General features: G+C 42.8%; 1 protein-coding gene across 3 annotated transcripts in view; it reads left to right on the forward strand.

Moving 5' to 3' along the window:
* wdfy4 (WDFY family member 4) overlaps window positions 1-18,871 on the forward strand; it is a 250,546-nt gene that overhangs the window by 58,980 nt on the left and 172,695 nt on the right. For all 3 annotated transcript variants that reach the window (XM_046353520.1, XM_046353519.1, XM_046353518.1), the window contains exons 22-24: window positions 12,405-12,583; window positions 12,796-13,027; window positions 13,310-13,455. In XM_046353520.1, the coding sequence (XP_046209476.1) occupies window positions 12,405-12,583; window positions 12,796-13,027; window positions 13,310-13,455 (557 nt within the window). The remainder of the gene's footprint in view (window positions 1-12,404; window positions 12,584-12,795; window positions 13,028-13,309; window positions 13,456-18,871) is intronic.

Genomic DNA, 18,871 nt, shown 5'->3' on the forward strand with positions numbered 1-18,871 from the left:
TTCCCTTTTTCACAAGCTGCTCTTTTAGATTGATGGACAACTGGTCTACTCTCTCGGCAATGGTGTTTCTGCTCAGACTCACATTTAAAAAGAGTTGCCTTTTTTCTGGGCAAACTTCGTCACAAACTTTAATCATGCAGTTTTTGATGAAATCCCCCTCCGTAAATGGCCGGGCTTTTAGCGATCTCTTCTGCCAAAATAAAACTGGCCTTGACAGCAGCCTGGCCTTGTGATTTGGCTTTTTTGAACAGAGCCTGTCGAGATTTGAGGCCTCGTTTTAATTCCTCTGCCTTTTGTAGCCTTTGTTCCATGTCCATATTCTTGTTGTTGTCCGCGTGTTTCGTTTCATAATGTCGTCTCAGATTATACTCTTTCAGTACCGCCACACTTTCTCCACACAGAAGACACACAGGTTTTCCAGCTACCTCCGTGAACAAATACTCCGACTCCCACCTTGTTTGAAACCCCCGGTTCTCAGTGTCCACCTTCCGTTTTGCCATTTTTGATGGGTATCTGAAAGTTAATTTTACTGTGATGCTGACAACTGCTGTGCCAATAAATATTGAAATGAAGCAGCCTACTGCTCGGTGCGTCACCGTTGCATTGTGGGAAATGTAGTATTGGTGCGTGTAAAAGATCTGCGGGCTGCCGGCTTGCTGCGGTCTGCGGGCCGGTTCTAATAATAAATCAAGATCATCCCAGGGGCCGTAAAAAACCTTCTCGCGGGCCGGATGTGGCCCGCGGGCCTTGACTCTGACATATGTGCACTAGAGGAATATCTTAAACCACCAATTTATAGCCCACAAAGATCTCACCCACGGCACAAACCCGAGGGGGGCGCAAACCTGGACAGGAAGATCACGTCATAGCCTCAACCCACTCAAGTGATGCACCCCTCCTTGGGACGGCATGAAAGAGCACCAGTAAGCCAGTGATTCAGCCCCTGTAATAGGGTTAGAGGCAGAGAGTCCCAGTGGAGAGAGGTTGAACCGGCCAGGCAGAGACAGCAAGGGTGGTTCGTCGCTCCAGTGCCTTTCCATTCACCTTCACACCCCTGGGCCAGTCTACACTTATTCATAGGTCCTACTGAAGAGATGACTCTTCAATAAAGACTTAACGGTCGAGACCGAGTCTGCTTCTCTCACATGGATAGGCAGACCATTCCATTAAAATGGAGCTCTGTTTTAGAAAGCCCTGCCTCCAGCTGTTTGCTTACAAATTCTAGGGATAATAAGGAGGCCTGCTACTTGTTACAGTAGTGTACATGTAGAGCATTGCAGTAGTCTAATCTAGAAGTGATTAAAGCATGGATTAACTTTTTTGTATCATTTTTGGACAGAAATTTTTGATTTTTGCAATGTTACGTAGATGAAAAAAGGTGTCGTTGAAACAGTCTTGATATGTTCATCAAAAGAGAGACCAGAGTCCAGAGTAACACCAAGGTCCTTCACAGTTTTATTTAAGACAACTTGTACAACCATCAAGATTAATTGTCAGATCCAACAGAAGATCTCTTTGTTTCTTTGGACCTAGAACTAGCATCTCTGTTTTGTCTGAGTTTAAAAGTAAAACATTTTCCCCATCCACTTCCTTAGGTCTGAAATACAGGCTAATCCAGGAAGGGCAATTTTGGTGCTTCACCATCTTTCATCGAAATGTATCGTCCTCACAGCAGTGAAAGGTGGAAGTTGGAGGGCGTCTGGAAGGGCATCTTGGAATCTTTGGGTTGGCTGAGAATTTATAGCACGGCTTTTGATGATCTTTGGTTGGGGCCTGAACAGATTATTTGTTGTGATTGCAAACATAATACAATGGTGGTCCGATAGTCCAGGATTATGAGGAAAAACATTTAGATCCACAATATTTATTCCACGGGACAAAACTAGGTCCAGAGTATGACTGTGGCAGTGAGTAGGTACGGAGACATGTTGGACAAAACCGACTGAGTTGATGATGCCTCCAAAAGCCTTTTGGAGTGGGTCTGTAAACTTTTCCATGTGAATATTAAAGTCACCAAAAATGTGAATATTATCTGCCATGACTACAAGGTCCGATAGGAATTCAGGGAACTCAGTGAGGAACGCTGTATATGGCCCAGGAGGCCTGTAAACAGTAGCTATACAAGGTGATTGAGTAGGCTGCATATATCTCATAACTAGAAGCTCAAAAGACGAAAACAGTATATAAAAAAATATATATTTGGTATTTTAAATGCTAGCAACAAAGGGGATATGGTCACTATTGTAGGAGGAGGAGAGGCCTCATATTACACAGTGAATTCATCATGCTTTAAAGCCATGTTTCAGTCAGGCCAATCACATCAAGATTATAATCAGTCATTATTTCATGGACTATAACTGCCTTGGAAGTGAGGGATGTAAACATTAAGTAGCCCTATTTTGAAATGTGAGATATCACAATCTCTTTCAATAATGACATGAATGGAAGAGGTCTTTATTCCAGTGAGATTGCTAAGGCAAACACCGCCATGTTTAGTTTTGCCCAACCGAGAGCACAGTCACTGACTGTGCTCCACTAAGCTGGCAGGCTGGCCAACAGCCTGCTGCCTGGCCTGCACCCTATTTCATTGTAGAGCTCGAGGATTTAGAGCCCTGGCTATGTTCATAGATAAGATGAGAGCACCCCTCCAGCTAGGATGGAGTCCGTCACTCCTCAGCAGGCCAGGCGTGTTCCTGTTTGTGGGTGAGTCCCAGATAGAGGGCGGCCAATTATCTACAAATTCTATCTTTTGGGAGGACAGAAAATAATTTTCAACCAGCGATTGAGTTGTGAGACTCTGCTGTAGAGCTCATCACTCCCCCTAACTGGGAGGGGGCCAGAGTCAATTACTCGATGCCGAAACATCTTTCTAGCTGACTTACACGCTGAGGCTATGATGTGCTTGGTGACCGCTGACTGTTTCATCCTAATATCATTGTTGCCGACGTGGATAACAATATCCCTATACTCTCTACACTGGCAGATGGGATGGTAGCGTCCCACCTGGCCAACATCGGGTAAAATTGCAGAGCGTGAAATTCAAACTACAGAATTATAAATATTTAACTTTCATAAAATCACAAGTGTAATACATTCTTGTTAATCCAGCCGCTGTGTCAGATTTCAAAAAGGCTTTACGGCGAAAGCACACCATGCTGAGGACAGATCATACAAAAGCATGAAAAACATATTTCAACCAGGCAGGTGCGCTACGTGAGTCAGAATTAGCTAAATAATAAATGCCTTACCTTTGATGCTCTTCTTCTGTTGGCACTCCAAAAGGTCCCAGATAAAGTCAAACAACATTTATAATCAAACCTTAGGTACCCTAATACGTAAATAAACTATACAATTTAAGACGGAGAATCGTTATTGTCTTTAACAGAGAAAAATACCAAAGGAAGCGCTCTCTTTCACATCGCTTCGAAACACTACAGCCAAAATGGGAGCCACCTAGAAAAACTATCAAAAATCAGCATGAAACTCTTTCTAAAGACTGTTGACATCGAGTGGAAGCCCTAGGAACTGCAATCTGGGAGGATTTCGCCTTATAATAAAAGTGAAAGCCATTGAAAACAGTCGTAGGCTTACATTTTTGGGTGGAGATGGTTTGTCCTCTGGGTTTTGCCTGCCATATCAGTTCTGTTATACTCACAGGCATAATTTTAACAGTTTAAAACACTTTAATGTTTTCTATCCAAATCTCCCAATTATATGCATATCCTAGCTCCTGAGCCTGAGTAACAGGCACGCTTTTCATCCGGATAGAAAATATGCTTTTCATCCGGATAGAAAATACTGCCCCTTACCCAAGAGAGGTTAACCAGCACCATCTTCAGATTACCCTTAACTTCGGTATCCTTACCTTCTGGTAAAACAGTGACTAAATGCTGGATGATTCTTTTTAAATCTAATACTGCGGTTAATGGAGTCGCCAATGACTAGGGTTTTCAATTTGTCAGAGCTAATGGTGGGAGGCTTACGGCATCTCAGACCCCGTAACGGGAGGAGGAGAGACCAGAGAAGGCTCGGCCTCTGACTCCGACTTGTTGCTTAATGAGGACAATCAGTTGGTAGTATCTGTCGGCTGAATGAGCAGCACTGGTTGAGCATTCCTACAGCACTTCCTTCCAGAAGCCATGAGAAACTTGTCCGGCTGCGGGGACTGTGAGGGGATTTATACTCCTATCTGTACTTACTGGTGGCATAGATGCTGTTTCGTCCTTTTCTACACTTAAATTACCCTTGCCTAACAATTGCGTCTGAAGCTGGGCTTGCAGCATGGCTATCCTCACCATAAGGTGATCGTTCTCCTGTGTATTTTTTTATTTCACCTTTATTTAACCAGGTAGGCTAGTTGAGAACAAGTTCTCATTTGCAACTGTAACCAAGATAAAGCAAAGCAGCTCATCACATACAACAACACAGAGTTACACATGGAATAAACAAACACACAGTCAATAATACAGTATAAAAAGTCTACACACAGTATGTGCAAATAAGGTAGGATAAGACAATAAATAGGCCATGGTGGCGAAGTAATTACAGTATAGCAATTAAACAATGGAATAATAGATGCGCAGAAGATTAATGTGCAAGTAGAGATACTGGGGTGCAAAGGAGCAAGATAAATAAATACAGTATGGGAATGAGGTAGTTGGATGGGCTGTTTACAGATGGGCTATGTACAGGTGCAGTGATCTGTGAGCTGTTCTGACAGCTGGTGCTTAAAGCGAATGAGAGAGATATGAGTCTCCAACTTAAGTGATTTTTGCAGTTTGTTCCAGTCATTGGCAGCAGAGAACTAGAAGGAAAGGCAGCCAAAGGAAGAATTGGCTTTGGGGGTGACCAATGAGATATACCTGCTGGAGCGCGTGCTATGGGTGGGTGCTGCTATGGTGACCAGTGAGCTGAGATTACCTAGCAGAAACTTGTAGATGACCTGGAGCCAGTGGGTTTGGCGATGAGTGTGAAGCGAGGGCCAGCCAACAAGAGCATACAGGTCGCAGTGGTGGGTAGTATATGGGGTTTTGGTGACAAAACAGTTGGCACTGTGATAGACTGCATCCAATTTGTTGAGAGGAGTGTTGGAGGCTAATTTGTAAATGACATCCCTGAAGTCTAGGATCGGTAGGATGGTCAGTTTTACAAGGGTATGTTTGGCAGCATGAGTGAAGGATACTTTGTTGCGAAATAGGAAACCGATTCTGGATTTAATTTTGGATTGGAGATGCTTAATGTGAGTCTGGAATGAAAGTTTACAGTCTAACCAGACACCTAGGTATTTTTATTTTTTTATTTCACCTTTATGTAACCAGGTAGGATAGTTGAGAACAAGTTCTCATTTGCAACTGCGACCTGGCCAAGGTAAAGCAAAGCAGTGTGAACAGACAACACAGAGTTACACATGGAGTAAACAATTAACAAGTCAATAACACAGTAGGAAAAAAGTCTATATACATTGTGTGCAAAAGGCATGAGGAGGTAGGCGAATAATTACAATTTTGCAGATTAACACTGGAGTGATAAATTATCAGATGGTCAAGTACGGGTAGAGATATAGGTGTGCAAAAGAGCAGAAAAGTAAATAAATAAAAACAGTATGGGGATGAGGTAGGTAAAACTGGGTGGGCAATTTACCGATAGACTATGTACAGCTGCAGCGATCTGTTAGCTGCTCAGATAGCAGATGTTTGAAGTTGGTGAGGGAGATAAAAGTCTCCAACTTCAGCGATTTTTGCAATTCGTTCCAGTCACAGGCAGCAGAGAACTGGAAGGAAAGGCGGCCAAATGAGGTGTTGGCTTTAGGGATGATCAGTGAGATACACCTGCTGGAGCGCGTGCTATGGGTGGGTGTTGCCATCGTGACCAGTGAACTGAGATAAGGCGGAGCTTTACCTAGCATGGACTTGTAGATGACCTGGAGCCAGTGGGTCTGGCGACGAATATGTAGCGAGGGCCAGCCGACTAGAGCATACAGGTCGCAGTGGTGGGTGGTATAAGGTGCTTTAGTGACAAAACGGATGGCACTGTGATAAACCGCATCCAGTTTGCTGAGTAGAGTGTTGGAAGCTATTTTGTAGATGACATCGCCGAAGTCGAGGATCGGTAGGATAGTCAGTTTTACTAGGGTAAGTTTGGCGGCGTGAGTGAAGGATGCTTTGTTGCGGAATAGAAAGCCGACTCTAGATTTGATTTTCGATTGGAGATGTTTGATATGAGTCTGGAAGGAGAGTTTACAGTCTAGCCAGACACCTAGGTACTTATAGATGTTCACATATTCAAGGTCGGAACCATCCAGGGTGGTGATGCTAGTCGGGCGTGCGGGTGCAGGCAGCGAACGGTTGAAAAGCATGCATTTGGTTTTACTAGCGTTTAAGGGCAGTTGGAGGCCACGGAAGGAGTGTTGTATGGCATTGAAGCTCGTTTGGAGGTTAGATAGCACAGTGTCCAAGGACGGGCCGGAGGTATACAGAATGGTGTCGTCTGCGTAGAGGTGGATCAGGGAATCACCCGCAGCAAGAGCAACATCATTGATATATACAGAGAAAAAAGTCGGCCCGAGAATTGAACCCTGTGGCACCCCATAGAGACTGCCAGAGGACTGGACAGCATGCCCTCCGATTTGACACACTGAACTCTGTCTGCAAAGTAGCTGGTGAACCAGGCAAGGCAGTCATCAGAAAAACTGAGGCGACTGAGTCTGCCGATAAGAATATGGTGATTGACAGAGTCGAAAGCCTTTGCAAGGTCGATGAAGACGGCTGCACAGTACTGTCTTTTATTGATGGCGGTTATGATATCGTTTAGTACCTTGAGCGTGGCTGAGGTGCACCCGTGACCGGCTCGGAAACCAGATTGCACAGCAAGTTACGGTGGGATTCGAGATGGTCAGTGACCTGTTTGTTGACTTGGTTTTCGAAGACCTTAGATAGGCAGGGTAGGATGGATATAGGTCTGTAACAGTTTGGGTCCAGGGGAGGCTTGGGTGAGTTACTGTGGGGGGTGGAGGGCTGTTGATCAGGGTAGTGGTAACCAGGTGGAAAGCATGGCCAGCTGTAGAAAAATGGTTATTGAAATTCTCAATTATAATGGATTTATTGGCGGTGACAGAGTTTCCTAGCCTCAATGCAGTGGGCAGCTGGGAGGAGGTGCTGTTATTCTCCATGGACTTTAAAGTGTCCCAGAACCTTTTTGAGCTTGTGCAACAGGATGCAAATTTCTGCTTACAAAAGCTAGCCTTAGCTTTCGTAACTGCGTGTGTATATTGGTTCCTAACTTCCCTGAAAAGTTCCATATCACGGGGGCTATTCGATGCTAATGCAGAACGCCACAGGATGTTTTTGTGCTGGTCAATGGCAGTCAGGTCTGGAGATAACCCAGGGCTATATTTGTTCCTGGTTCTACATTTTTTGAATGGGGCATGCTTATTTAAGATGGTGAGATGGTATTATGAGTACAGCGACTGCAATTAGAAGGCATTATGTTAATTTTACTACTTAGCTTTGGCTGGTGGAGGTCCTGTAGAACCATGTCCAGATAAAGGGATGCTTTATCTGGGGGGGGGGGGAGTTGTATGAAAAAAGTTGAGCGAGGGAAAAAAATAAATAATTAAACGGTAATTAAAAAGTAAAAACTGTAAAGTTGGCAGGTAGCAAAGTTACGCTAACAACAAAATGTACAGCAGCACGTAAACAAGTTAACAAGTTGTGACAGGAAATTACGTCAGCAGTGATAACTGTGTATCAGGCGTACCTTTTTGGAAAGGCTTAAAGAATTTAGTCACCTGGAAGTTCATTTGTGGAATTTCTTTCCTTCTTAATAATGCGTTTTAGGCAATCAGTTGTGTTATGACAAGGAAGGGGGGTATACAGAAGATAGCCCTATTTGGTAAAAGACCAAGTCCATATTATGGCAAGAACCTCTCAAATAAGCATAGAGAAATTACTTTCAGACATGAATGTGAGTCAATATGCAAAATTTCAAGAACTTCGAAAGTTTCTTCAAGTTCAGTCGCAGAAACCATCAGAAACCATCAAACGCTATGATGAAACCCTCATGATGATCCCCACAGGAATGGAAGACCCAGAGTTACCTCTGCTGCAGAGGATAAGTTCATTAGAGTTACCAGCCTCAGAAATTGCAACCAAAATCACAAATGCATCACAGAGTTCAAGTAACAGACACATCTCAACATCAACTATTCAGAGGAAACCACTATTAAAGGACACCAATAAGAAGAAGTGATTTGCTTGGGCCAAGCAATGGATATTAGACCGGTGGAAATTGTCCAAATATGAATATTTTGGTTCCAACCGCTATGTCTTTGTGAGACGCGGTGTGGGTGAACGGATGGTCTCCGCATGTGTATTTCCCACCGTAAAGCATGGAGGAGGAGGTTTTATGGTGTGGGAGTGCTTTGCTGGTGACACTGTCTGTGATTTATTTAGAATTCAAGGCACACTTAACCAGCATGGCTACCACAGCATTCTGCAGCGCTACGCCATCCCATCCGGTTTGGGCTTAGTGGGACTATCATTTGTTTTTCAACAGGACAATGACCGCTATTTGACCAAGAAGGAGAGTGATGGAATGCTGCATTAGATGCACCCCTTCTGAAAAACCTACACTCGATCCCTCCGATGTCAACAACTACAGACCAGTATCCCTTCTTTCTTTTCTCTCCAAAACTCTTGAACGTGCCGTCCTTGGTCAGCTCTCCCGCTATCTCTCTCAGAATGACCTTCTTGATCCAAATCAGTCAGGTTTCAAGACTAGTCATTCAACTGAGACTGCTCTTCTCTGTATCACGGAGGCGCTCCGCACCGCTAAAGCTAACTCTCTCTCCTCTGCTCTCATCCTTCTAGACCTATCGGCTGCCTTCGATACTGTGAACCATCAGATTCTCCTCTCCACCCTCTCCGAGTTGGGCATCTCCGGCGCGGCCCACGCTTGGATTGCGTCCTACCTGACAGGTCGCTCCTACCAGGTGGCGTGGCGAGAATCTGTCTCCTCACCACGCGCTCTCACCACTGGTGTCCCCCAGGGCTCTGTTCTAGGCCCTCTCCTATTCTCACTATACACCAAGTCACTTGGCTCTGTCATAACCTCACATGGTCTCTCCTATCATTGCTATGCAGACGACACACAATTAATCTTCTCCTTTCCCCCTTCTGATGACCAGGTGGCGAATCGCATCTCTGCATGTCTGGCAGACATATCAGTGTGGATGACGGATCACCACCTCAAGCTGAACTTCGGCAAGACGGAGCTGCTCTTCCTCCCGGGGAAGGACTGCCCGTTCCATGATCTCGCCATCACGGTTGACAACTCCATTGTGTCCTCCTCCCAGAGCGCTAAGAACCTTGGCGTGATCCTGGACAACAAACTGTCGTTCTCAACTAACATCAAGGCGGTGGCCCGTTCCTGTAGGTTCATGCTCTACAACATCCGCAGAGTACGACCCTGCCTCACACAGGAAGCGGCGCAGGTCCTAATCCAGGCACTTGTCATCTCCCGTCTGGATTACTGCAACTCGCTGTTGGCTGGGCTCCCTGCCTGTGCCATTAAACCCCTACAACTCATCCAGAACGCCGCAGCCCGTCTAGTGTTCAACCTTCCCAAGTTCTCTCACGTCACCCCGCTCCTCCGCTCTCTCCACTGGCTTCCAGTTGAAGCTCGCATCCGCTACAAGACCATGGTGCTTGCCTACGGAGCTGTGAGGGGAACGGCACCTCAGTACCTCCAGGCTCTGATCAGGCCCTACACCCAAATAAGGGCACTGCGTTCATCCACCTCTGGCCTGCTCGCCTCCCTACCACTGAGGAAGTACAGTTCCCGCTCAGCTCAGTCAAAACTGTTCGCTGCTCTGGCTCCCCAATGGTGGAACAAACTCCCTCACGACGCCAGGACAGCGGAGTCAATCACCACCTTCCGGAGACACCTGAAACCCCACCTCTTTAAGGAATACCTAGGATAGGATAAAGTAATCCTTCTCACCCCCTCCCCCCTTAAAATATTTAGATGCACTATTGTAAAGTGGTTGTTCCACTGGATGTCATAAGGTGAATGCACCAATTTGTAAGTCGCTCTGGATAAGAGCGTCTGCTAAATGACTTAAATGTAAATGTAAATGTAGATGACCTGTCCTCCACAATCCCCGAACTCAACCAATTTGAGATGGTTTGGGATGAGTCGGTCCGCAGAGTGAAGGAAAACCAGCCAACAACTGCTCAGCATATGTGGGTACTCCATCGAGACTCTTGGAAAAGAATTCCAGGTGAAGCTGGTTGAGAGAATGCCAAGTGTGTGCAAAGCTGTCATCAAGGCAAAGGGTGGCTATATATTTTGATTTGTTTAACATTTTTTGGGTTACTACATGATTTGTGTTATTTCATAGTTGTAATGTCTTCACTATTATTCTACAATGCAGGAAATAGTAAAGATAAAGAAAAACCCTTGAATGAGTAGGTGTTTTTTGACCGGTAATGTAGATCAATGTTTTTTCTGCGATCGGATCAACATTATATCAACCGCTTTTCAATGCAACACACCAAAACAAATCTAACTTTGCAAGATTGAGTCTGTGATTTTGTAGGCAGAGCTAAAGTGCAACAGAGTAGAATTCTAATGGCTGGGGTAGCCGACTAGCAGGCTTCAATCATGCTTTTCAGATCAGTTCAAATCTGAGCTGCGTTTGTGCGCATTTGTTTATATTCTTTGCTAGTTACCAAGTTATTAGCCCAATTTTGTCTAAGTATAGATCAGCAATGGGGATACTGCTTCCTAAAAGAGCACAAAACATGTCGGCTACATTTCAAGCTGTCTTTGAAAACCTAGTCAGGTAAAAAAGTTGATGTATTAATTAAAGGGGCAGTGTTTGAGATTTAAATTGTGTGTTTTACATTGGATAAAAGTAGAGACTCAGAGCTTCAAAATGGTATAATCATACACTGCAGTTGAGGAACAATGGCAAAGTAATTATTCTTAGAAAGTTGATTAATGTTTTGGTACCCCTACTGGAGAGCTCTTCTTTGTCTACACCGATTCAGCATCGTTCACACTCTCTTAAGCCTTAGCCCCACCCTTCTATTTAAGGGGTCACATGAGGCCATGTGGTAAACACATGCTATATCAAATAGAATGTAAGTGTATTTGTCACATGCACAGGATACAGAACGTGTAAATAGTACAGTGAAGTGGTTGCTTACATAGTAGCAATATCAAAAACAAAGTGTTTAAATTGATGGGTCATGTGAAGGAAATGCTATAACCACTTCCCAGCCACATCTACTGTAGCTAAGTGTATGGGTCACTATTGTCTTGACATGTACACATCTTCATGAAATACAATAGATGGCTGTAATCACCCACACACACCCACATACACACATAATTTGATGGGTCATGAAATAATCCGGCCGAAGTGGAGTATTTTGTTTAGACATATAGCTTAGCTAGCTAAACAATGAACTGGCATAATCCCAACTCATACTACTACCAATACAAATATTGTCATAGCTGTGGTATGATTCTTCAGGTAGCTAACAAACTATGTGCAATGTTAGCTAGCTGACATTAGGCTATAACTAGCAATGAAAATGGCTTTCTGATTCAAATAATATTACTACACAGACTATACACAGACTAATTTAACATTTTTGTTCATATTAATGGATGGAATACAAGTTTGTTATTAAGGCACATGAAAGATCACATGTTCCAGAAGGCATTTCTATTAAAAAAAAAAAAAATTTATAAAAAAAATAGATGTTTACATTCAAATGCCGCTCCTGTGAAGTAGTGACGTGCGACATACGCCTAGTTTCCAAAATGAGTCACATATAGATTACTGTAGGCTATATCATAGAAATCAAAAGCTATATCCATGTGAACATGTAATGGGATTTGCTAAATTGGTTTTGTTGGTAGGCCTACATTATGCTCACATATACACAATAGACTATTTATTTGTTACTGTTTAAAACTGTAAGGGTACAGCCTCAGTGTTCACTGTGTCGTGGCTTTGGCATCATTCAATTGAAGACTGGTAGCTCTCATGCTTGAAAAGGTTGTAGACCCCTGCCCTACACCCTGTGCACTCTGGAATTTGAAAGGATTTGATTGGTATAAACATTATGATATAACTTCCAACTATGTTATGACAGGGCAAGGAAGAGAGATTACCATTATTGCTTACACCTGTCAAATTCTCTCAGATATCCACAAGTGGTCTAGGAGTCAATTTGGGATTGGGGCTATGATTGCTCTGAATTACCTAATTTTAGAAAGATTTAGCAAAAGGTGGATTTTTGTAATTTTAGTTTATTACTGTTTGATCTGGACTGCAACTCCTTCTGTGATTGATTGATTGTTGTATAATTGATTGATGTATTAATTGCCAGATATGATGGAGCCAGAGGTGCGGACCCCTAGCCCACTGCCAGGTTCTCTGAGGTTCAAATGCTCCAGTCAGCTGACCCCAGGTCAGTGGCACCATCTGGCCATTGTCATGGCGAAGGACGTGAAGAAGAGCTGTAAGGTCACGGCCCACCTCAATGGGAAACTGGTTGGAGCAGCAAAGGTACAGGAGTAGGAGAGAGTAAATTCATCCATTTTACATTGAAAGATGATCGAATAAACTTCTGTTGTGTTGGAGGCCATTGGCGATTTTTCCGCTGCTGCTGTGATTTTTAGCTGTAGCTCATGTCATTGGTTGAAGTACTGTCTACTCCCTTACTCACTCTGTGCTGTGAAAATGCAGAGAACTCTCTATGTGTTCTGATTCACTGTCAGATGCTGTACATCCAACCGTTCCCGGGTCAGTACATTTCCATGGAACCCACGGCGGTGATTGACGTGTGTGCCTTCATTGGAACGCCATCTATATGGAAACAGCACGCTTCGTTGGTGTGGCGCGTCGGGCCCACCTACCTGTTTGAGGAAGTGCTGAGTCCAGGGGCTGTAGGAGTCATCTACAACCAGGGAACAGCCTACTTGGGAAACTACCTGGCGCTACGCAACACAGGTGTTTGTCTGATCATTAACTGGCCATGGACTCAAGACCGTGTAGTCAATTTACTTAAAGCTTGCAGATACTGTATAACACATTATGATTCCTTTAGCATCTACGACCCCTTATAATCTATTAGAATCATCTCATGATGACTTTGACTATATGCCAGCCATTTTGAGTCAGTTGTGTTTCCAGAAATACAGAAACATATTTGAGTCAGTTGTGTTACCAATGTCAGTTTGACCAGGATTTGTGTCTGACAATGTAATTCTGTAATTCTATGTGTTCATCTAGGCTCTGGCCCAGACGTCCTCCCTTTCAGGCTGGTCTCTGAGGAGAGGATCTCATTTGGCATCAACCCGGCTGTAGCAACTTTAACCACGGTAGCAGAGATACGAGAAAGCTACAACGAGGTGGACTGCCGTCTCATTGCCAAAGAGGTAAAGAGGGTCCAGCGCTGTCTTCATGATGCCCGATCAGAAATATGGGGTCCTACTAATCACCCCAAACAACCACAAACAGGTACCCCAATCAACCACAAACAGGTAACTCAAACAACCCCAAACAACCACAAAAAGTTACCCCAAAAAAACTAAAACGACCACAAACAACCCGAAACATACCCTAAACAACCACAAACAATGAGAAGCATCCAACTGCAGATATGCATGCTGAGGCCACCTGCCGGGTAGTCCAGAAAGATGGTTGAATAAATTCAGGATTCCCTGAACATAAACTACTCTTAACCTGATAAGGGAGTCTGGGATTTCTTTGTTCCAGGGCTGCTGCTTCTCGCTTAAGTAATTAGGCTAAGCACAGCACAGATTGGTTGGTCCGACAACTGTCGCGGGTACGCAACATTCAAAAAGGTCCTCATGTTGATGACAGAAAAAAAATCAAATATGGAGTCAAACGACAGAGTTCAATATTTCAAGTCTAGAACAAGAAACAATTGTAACAACATACAATGAATATGTTCACAAATTTACTACGGATGTAATTCACCGATACACATCGGTCCCTGATTCAAATGTTTAAGATATGACTGCATTGGACCCCAAGAAAATAGATTCAAACATTATGAATCATTGATTTTGCTCATATTACTTTCTTTCTACCTAGTGAAAAATGCCTAATCTTTTGTGACAACTGATGCACCCTGTCCTTCAGTGTCAAACTAAGTATGTAGTTGTGTTGACAGTCATTGATATTCAAGTCATTTTGCATCCCGAACAGCCCTAAGGAATGTCAGTAGCCTAGTCAAACTACGCACTGTGACAAGCTTCATGCTCTGACCAAGGTGAGGTAGGCGGTCTGTTTCTTGCACATACAGTTGAAGTCGGAAGTTTACATACACTTAGGTTGGAGTCATTAAAACTAGGTTTTTCAACCACTCCACAAATTTCTTGTTAACAAACTATAGTTTTGGCAAGTCGGTTGGGACATCTGCTTTGTGCATGACACAAGTTATTTAACCAACAATTGTTTACATACAGATTATTTCACTTATAATTAACCATATCACAATTCCAGTGGGTCAGAAATGTACATACACTAAGTTGACTGTGCCTTCAAACATTGACATAATTGACATAATTTGAGTAAATTGGAGGTGTACCTGTGGATGTATTTCAAGGCCTACCTTCAAACTCAGTGCCTCTTTGCTTGACATCATGGGAAAATCAAAAGAAATCTCCCAAGACCTCAGGAAAAAAATTGTAGACCTCCACAACTCTGGTTCATCCTTGTGAACAATTTCCAAATGCCTGAAGGTACCACGTTCATCTGTACAAACAATAGTACACAAGAATAAACACCATGGGAGGACGCTGCCATCATACCGCTCAGAAAGGAGACCCGTTCTGTTTCCTAGAGATGAACATACTTTGGTGTGAAAAGTGCAAATCAATCCCAGAACAACAGCAAAAAACCTTGTGAAGATGCTGGAAGAAACAGGTACAAAAGTATCTATATTCACAGTAAAACGAGTCCTACATGTATGTCAACATAACCTGAATTTCCGCTCAGCAAGGAAGCCACTGCTCCAAAACCGCCATAAAAAAAGCCAGAATACGGTTTGCAACTGCACATGGGGACAAAGATCGTACTTTTTGGAGAAATGTCCTCTGGTCTGATGAAACAAAAATAGAACTTTTTGGCCATAATGACCATCGTTATATTTGGAGGAAAAAGGGGGAGGCTTGCAAGCCGAAGAACACCATCCCAACCGTGAAGCACGGGGGTAGCAGCATCATGTTGTGGGGGTGCTTTGCTGCAGGAGGGACTGGTCCATGTCACAAAATAGATGGCATCATGAGGTAGGAACATTTTGTGGATATTTTGAAGCAACATCTCAAGACATCAGTCAGGAAGTTAAAGCTTGGTTGCAAATGGGTCTTCCAGATGGACAATGACCCCATGCATACCTCCAAAGTTGTGGCAAAATGGCTTAAGGACAACAAAGTCAAGGTTTTGGAGTGGCCATCACAAAGCCCTAACCTCAACCCTATAGAACATTTGTGGGCAGAACTGGAAAAAGTGTGTGCGAGCAAGGAGGCCTTACAAACCTGACTCAGTTACACCAGCTCTGTCAGGAGGAATGGGCCAATATTCACCCAATTTATTGTATTGTGGGAAGCTTGTGGAAGGCTACCCAAAACGTTTGACACAAGTTAAACAATTTAAAGGCAATGCTACCAAATACTAATTTAGTGTATGTAAACTTTTGACTGCTGGGAATGTGATGAAATAAATAAATGCTGAAATAAATCATTGTCTCTACTATTATTCTGACATTTCACATTCTTAAAATAAAGTGGTAATCCTAACTGACCTAAGACAGGGACATTTTACTACGATTAAATGTCAGGAATTGTGAAAAACTGAGTTTAAATTTATTTGCTACGGTGTATATAAACTTCCGACTTCAATTGTATGTGTGGAAATTTCAGCATTCAAATGCTAGATTGCTTGCGCAATATTATGCTTTATTAGCTGTGACAATCTATGTAATTTTGTACATTATTGTTATCTATGCACTGTTGAAAAGCATGATTTACTGGAATTAAAGTAAGCTACCGGAGACACAACTCTCATCTGGCTGTACCTGCTGAATGGGGCTTACTTTATATTTATTTTGAATGTTCAGGTAGACCATCAGCAATAGTTTTGGTAGTTAGCTTTAAACAATCAGTATACAGTGCATTCGAAAATTATTCAGACCCCTTGACTTTTTCCACATATGTGACTCAAAATCTTGATTCAGTCTTTTGTAGTAAAATGTGAAATGGTGTATTTTACATTGGATAAAAGTAGAGACTCAAAGCTACAAAATGGCATATCATACACGGCATTTTAGGAACAATAGGAAAGTAATTTTGTTTTGAAAGTTTTTTTTTCACAAACAAAGAACCTAGCTAGGTAAACAAGGTTTAAGACCACACATGTCAGTTAAACAACAATGAACAAAGTGCCAATAATTCCACAGTGCGGGCAGCTAACCAACCAGGTCCAATGTTAGCTAGTTAACATTAGGCTCTAACTAGAAAAGCAAACGGCTCTGGGAAATAAATAATAACCGTCAGCTAGGGAGCCAGCCAGCTAATGTTAGCTAGCTAGCTAACAGTACACTTTAGCTTAAAATGAAACCACTTTCTGTCAAAATTAGAAACATGTCATATCTGAAAATGTAGCTAGCTAACTCTAGACGGTCTTGCATACATCATCATGCATGATGGACGCGTCTCCCTGTCAGGAATACCATACCACGGTTGCTCTTAGTTTGAAGATGTAATCCGGAGACAGGTGTTTTCTCCTTCTCTTTAGCTATCATACTCCACTGATTTCAAAACTTGATCCTCCAGAAAGTGGAGAGCAACTCTTATGCAGTTCCACAACACAATCATTTTTTAAAAGCCACATTTCGAAAAGATTACCAGCACAGACTGACGAGCTCAAAAAGACAGAAGCCTTCAATATGGCAAACTAATCCTCTCTCCTCTCTCGGCATGTCCAGCCCACTCATTATCTCAGCCAGTAATGGCTAGTGGAAAGGTTGCTCACTTTTTCTGTGGGTTAACCAACAAGGCTCGTAATTTAACAATTTAATTTGTATTTACAGATGGTATACAAGTTTGTTATTAAGGTACAAATTTCACATGTTCGAGAAGGCATTTCTGCCCAAAATATGCATTTTGATAAAAAAAAACATTTTCTACTTTAAAACGGCTCTCCTGTGAAGTTGTGACTTGCGACATACGCCTAGTTTCCTGAATCGGGTCACATTTTGTTACATTACAGCCTTATTCTAAAATGGATCAAATATTTTTTTCCCTCATCAATCTACACACGATATCCCATAATGACCAAGCTAAAAGTTTTTTAAATACTTTTTTACAAATGTATTGCAAATAAGAAACTGAAATACCTGATTTAGATACGTTTTCAGACCCTTTGCTATGAAACTCGACATTGAGCTCAGATGCATACTGTTTCCATTGATCATCCTTGAGATGTTTCTACAACTTAAATCACCTGTGGTAAATTCAATTGATTGGACATGATTTGGAAAAGCACAACCCTGTGTTTATAAGTTCCATCAGTTCACAGTGCATGTCAAAGTAAAAACCAAGGTCAAAGGAATTGTCTGTAGAGTTCCGAGACAGGATTGTGTCAAGGCACAGATCTGGGTAAGGGTACCAAAACATGTCTGCAGCATTGAAAGTCCTCAAGGACACAGTGACCTCCATTCTTAAATGGAAGAAGTTTGGAACCGCTAAGACTCTTCCTAGAGCTGGCCGCCCTGCCAAACAGAGCAATCTGGGTAAGAAGGACCTTGGTCAGGGAGCTGACCAAGAACCTGATGGTCACTCTGGCAGAGCTCCAGAGTACCTCTCTGGAAATGGGGGAACCTTCCAGAAAGACAACCATTTCTGCATCACACCACCAATCAGGCCTTTATGGTAGAGTGGCCAGACGGAAGCCACTCCTCAGTTAAAGGAACACGACAGCCCGCTTGGAGATCCCAAATGGCACCTAAAGGACTCTCAGACCATGAGAAACATGATTCTCGGTTCTGATGAAACCAAGATCGAACTCTTTGGTCGACAAGTCTCTGAATGACCTTGAGTGACCCAGCCAGAGCCCTTGACTTGAACCCAATCAAGCATCTCTGGAGAGACCGAAAATAGCTGTGCAGTGATGCTCCCCATCCAACCTCACAGAGCTTGAGAGGATCTGCAGAGAAGAATGGGAGAAACTCCCCAAATACCGTTGTGCAAAGCTTATAGCGTCATACCCAAGAAGAAACGAGGCTAAAAAAGGTGCTTGTAAATGTCATAGTTCAGTTTTTTTTTATACACTACCTTTCAAAAGTTTGGGGTCACTTAGAAATGTCCTTGTTAAAAAATAAAATAATATTTTGTCAATTAAAATAATGTCAAATTGATCAGAAATACAGTGTAGACATTGTAAATGTTGTAAATAACTTTTGTAGCTGGAAACGGCAGATTTCTTTATGGAATATCTACATAGGCGTACAGAGGCCCATTATCAGCAACCATCACTCCGGTGTTCCAATTGCACGTTGTGTTAGCTAATCCAAGTTTATAATTTTAAAAGGCCAATTGATCATTAGAAAGCCCTTTTGCAATTATGTTAGCACAGCTGAAAACTGTTGGTCTGATTGTATGATTGTGTAGGTGCTTCTACACCTGCATTGCTTGCTGTTTGGGGTTTTAGGCTGAGTTTCTATACAGCACTTTGAGATATCAGCTGATGTACAAAGGGCTATATAAATACATTTGATCTGATTTTGATTTGATTGAAGAAACAATAAAACTGGCCTTTAGACCAGTT

The sequence above is a fragment of the Oncorhynchus gorbuscha genome, linkage group LG06 (assembly GCF_021184085.1).
Source record: "Oncorhynchus gorbuscha isolate QuinsamMale2020 ecotype Even-year linkage group LG06, OgorEven_v1.0, whole genome shotgun sequence".
In the NCBI taxonomy this organism is placed as follows: domain Eukaryota; kingdom Metazoa; phylum Chordata; class Actinopteri; order Salmoniformes; family Salmonidae; genus Oncorhynchus; species Oncorhynchus gorbuscha.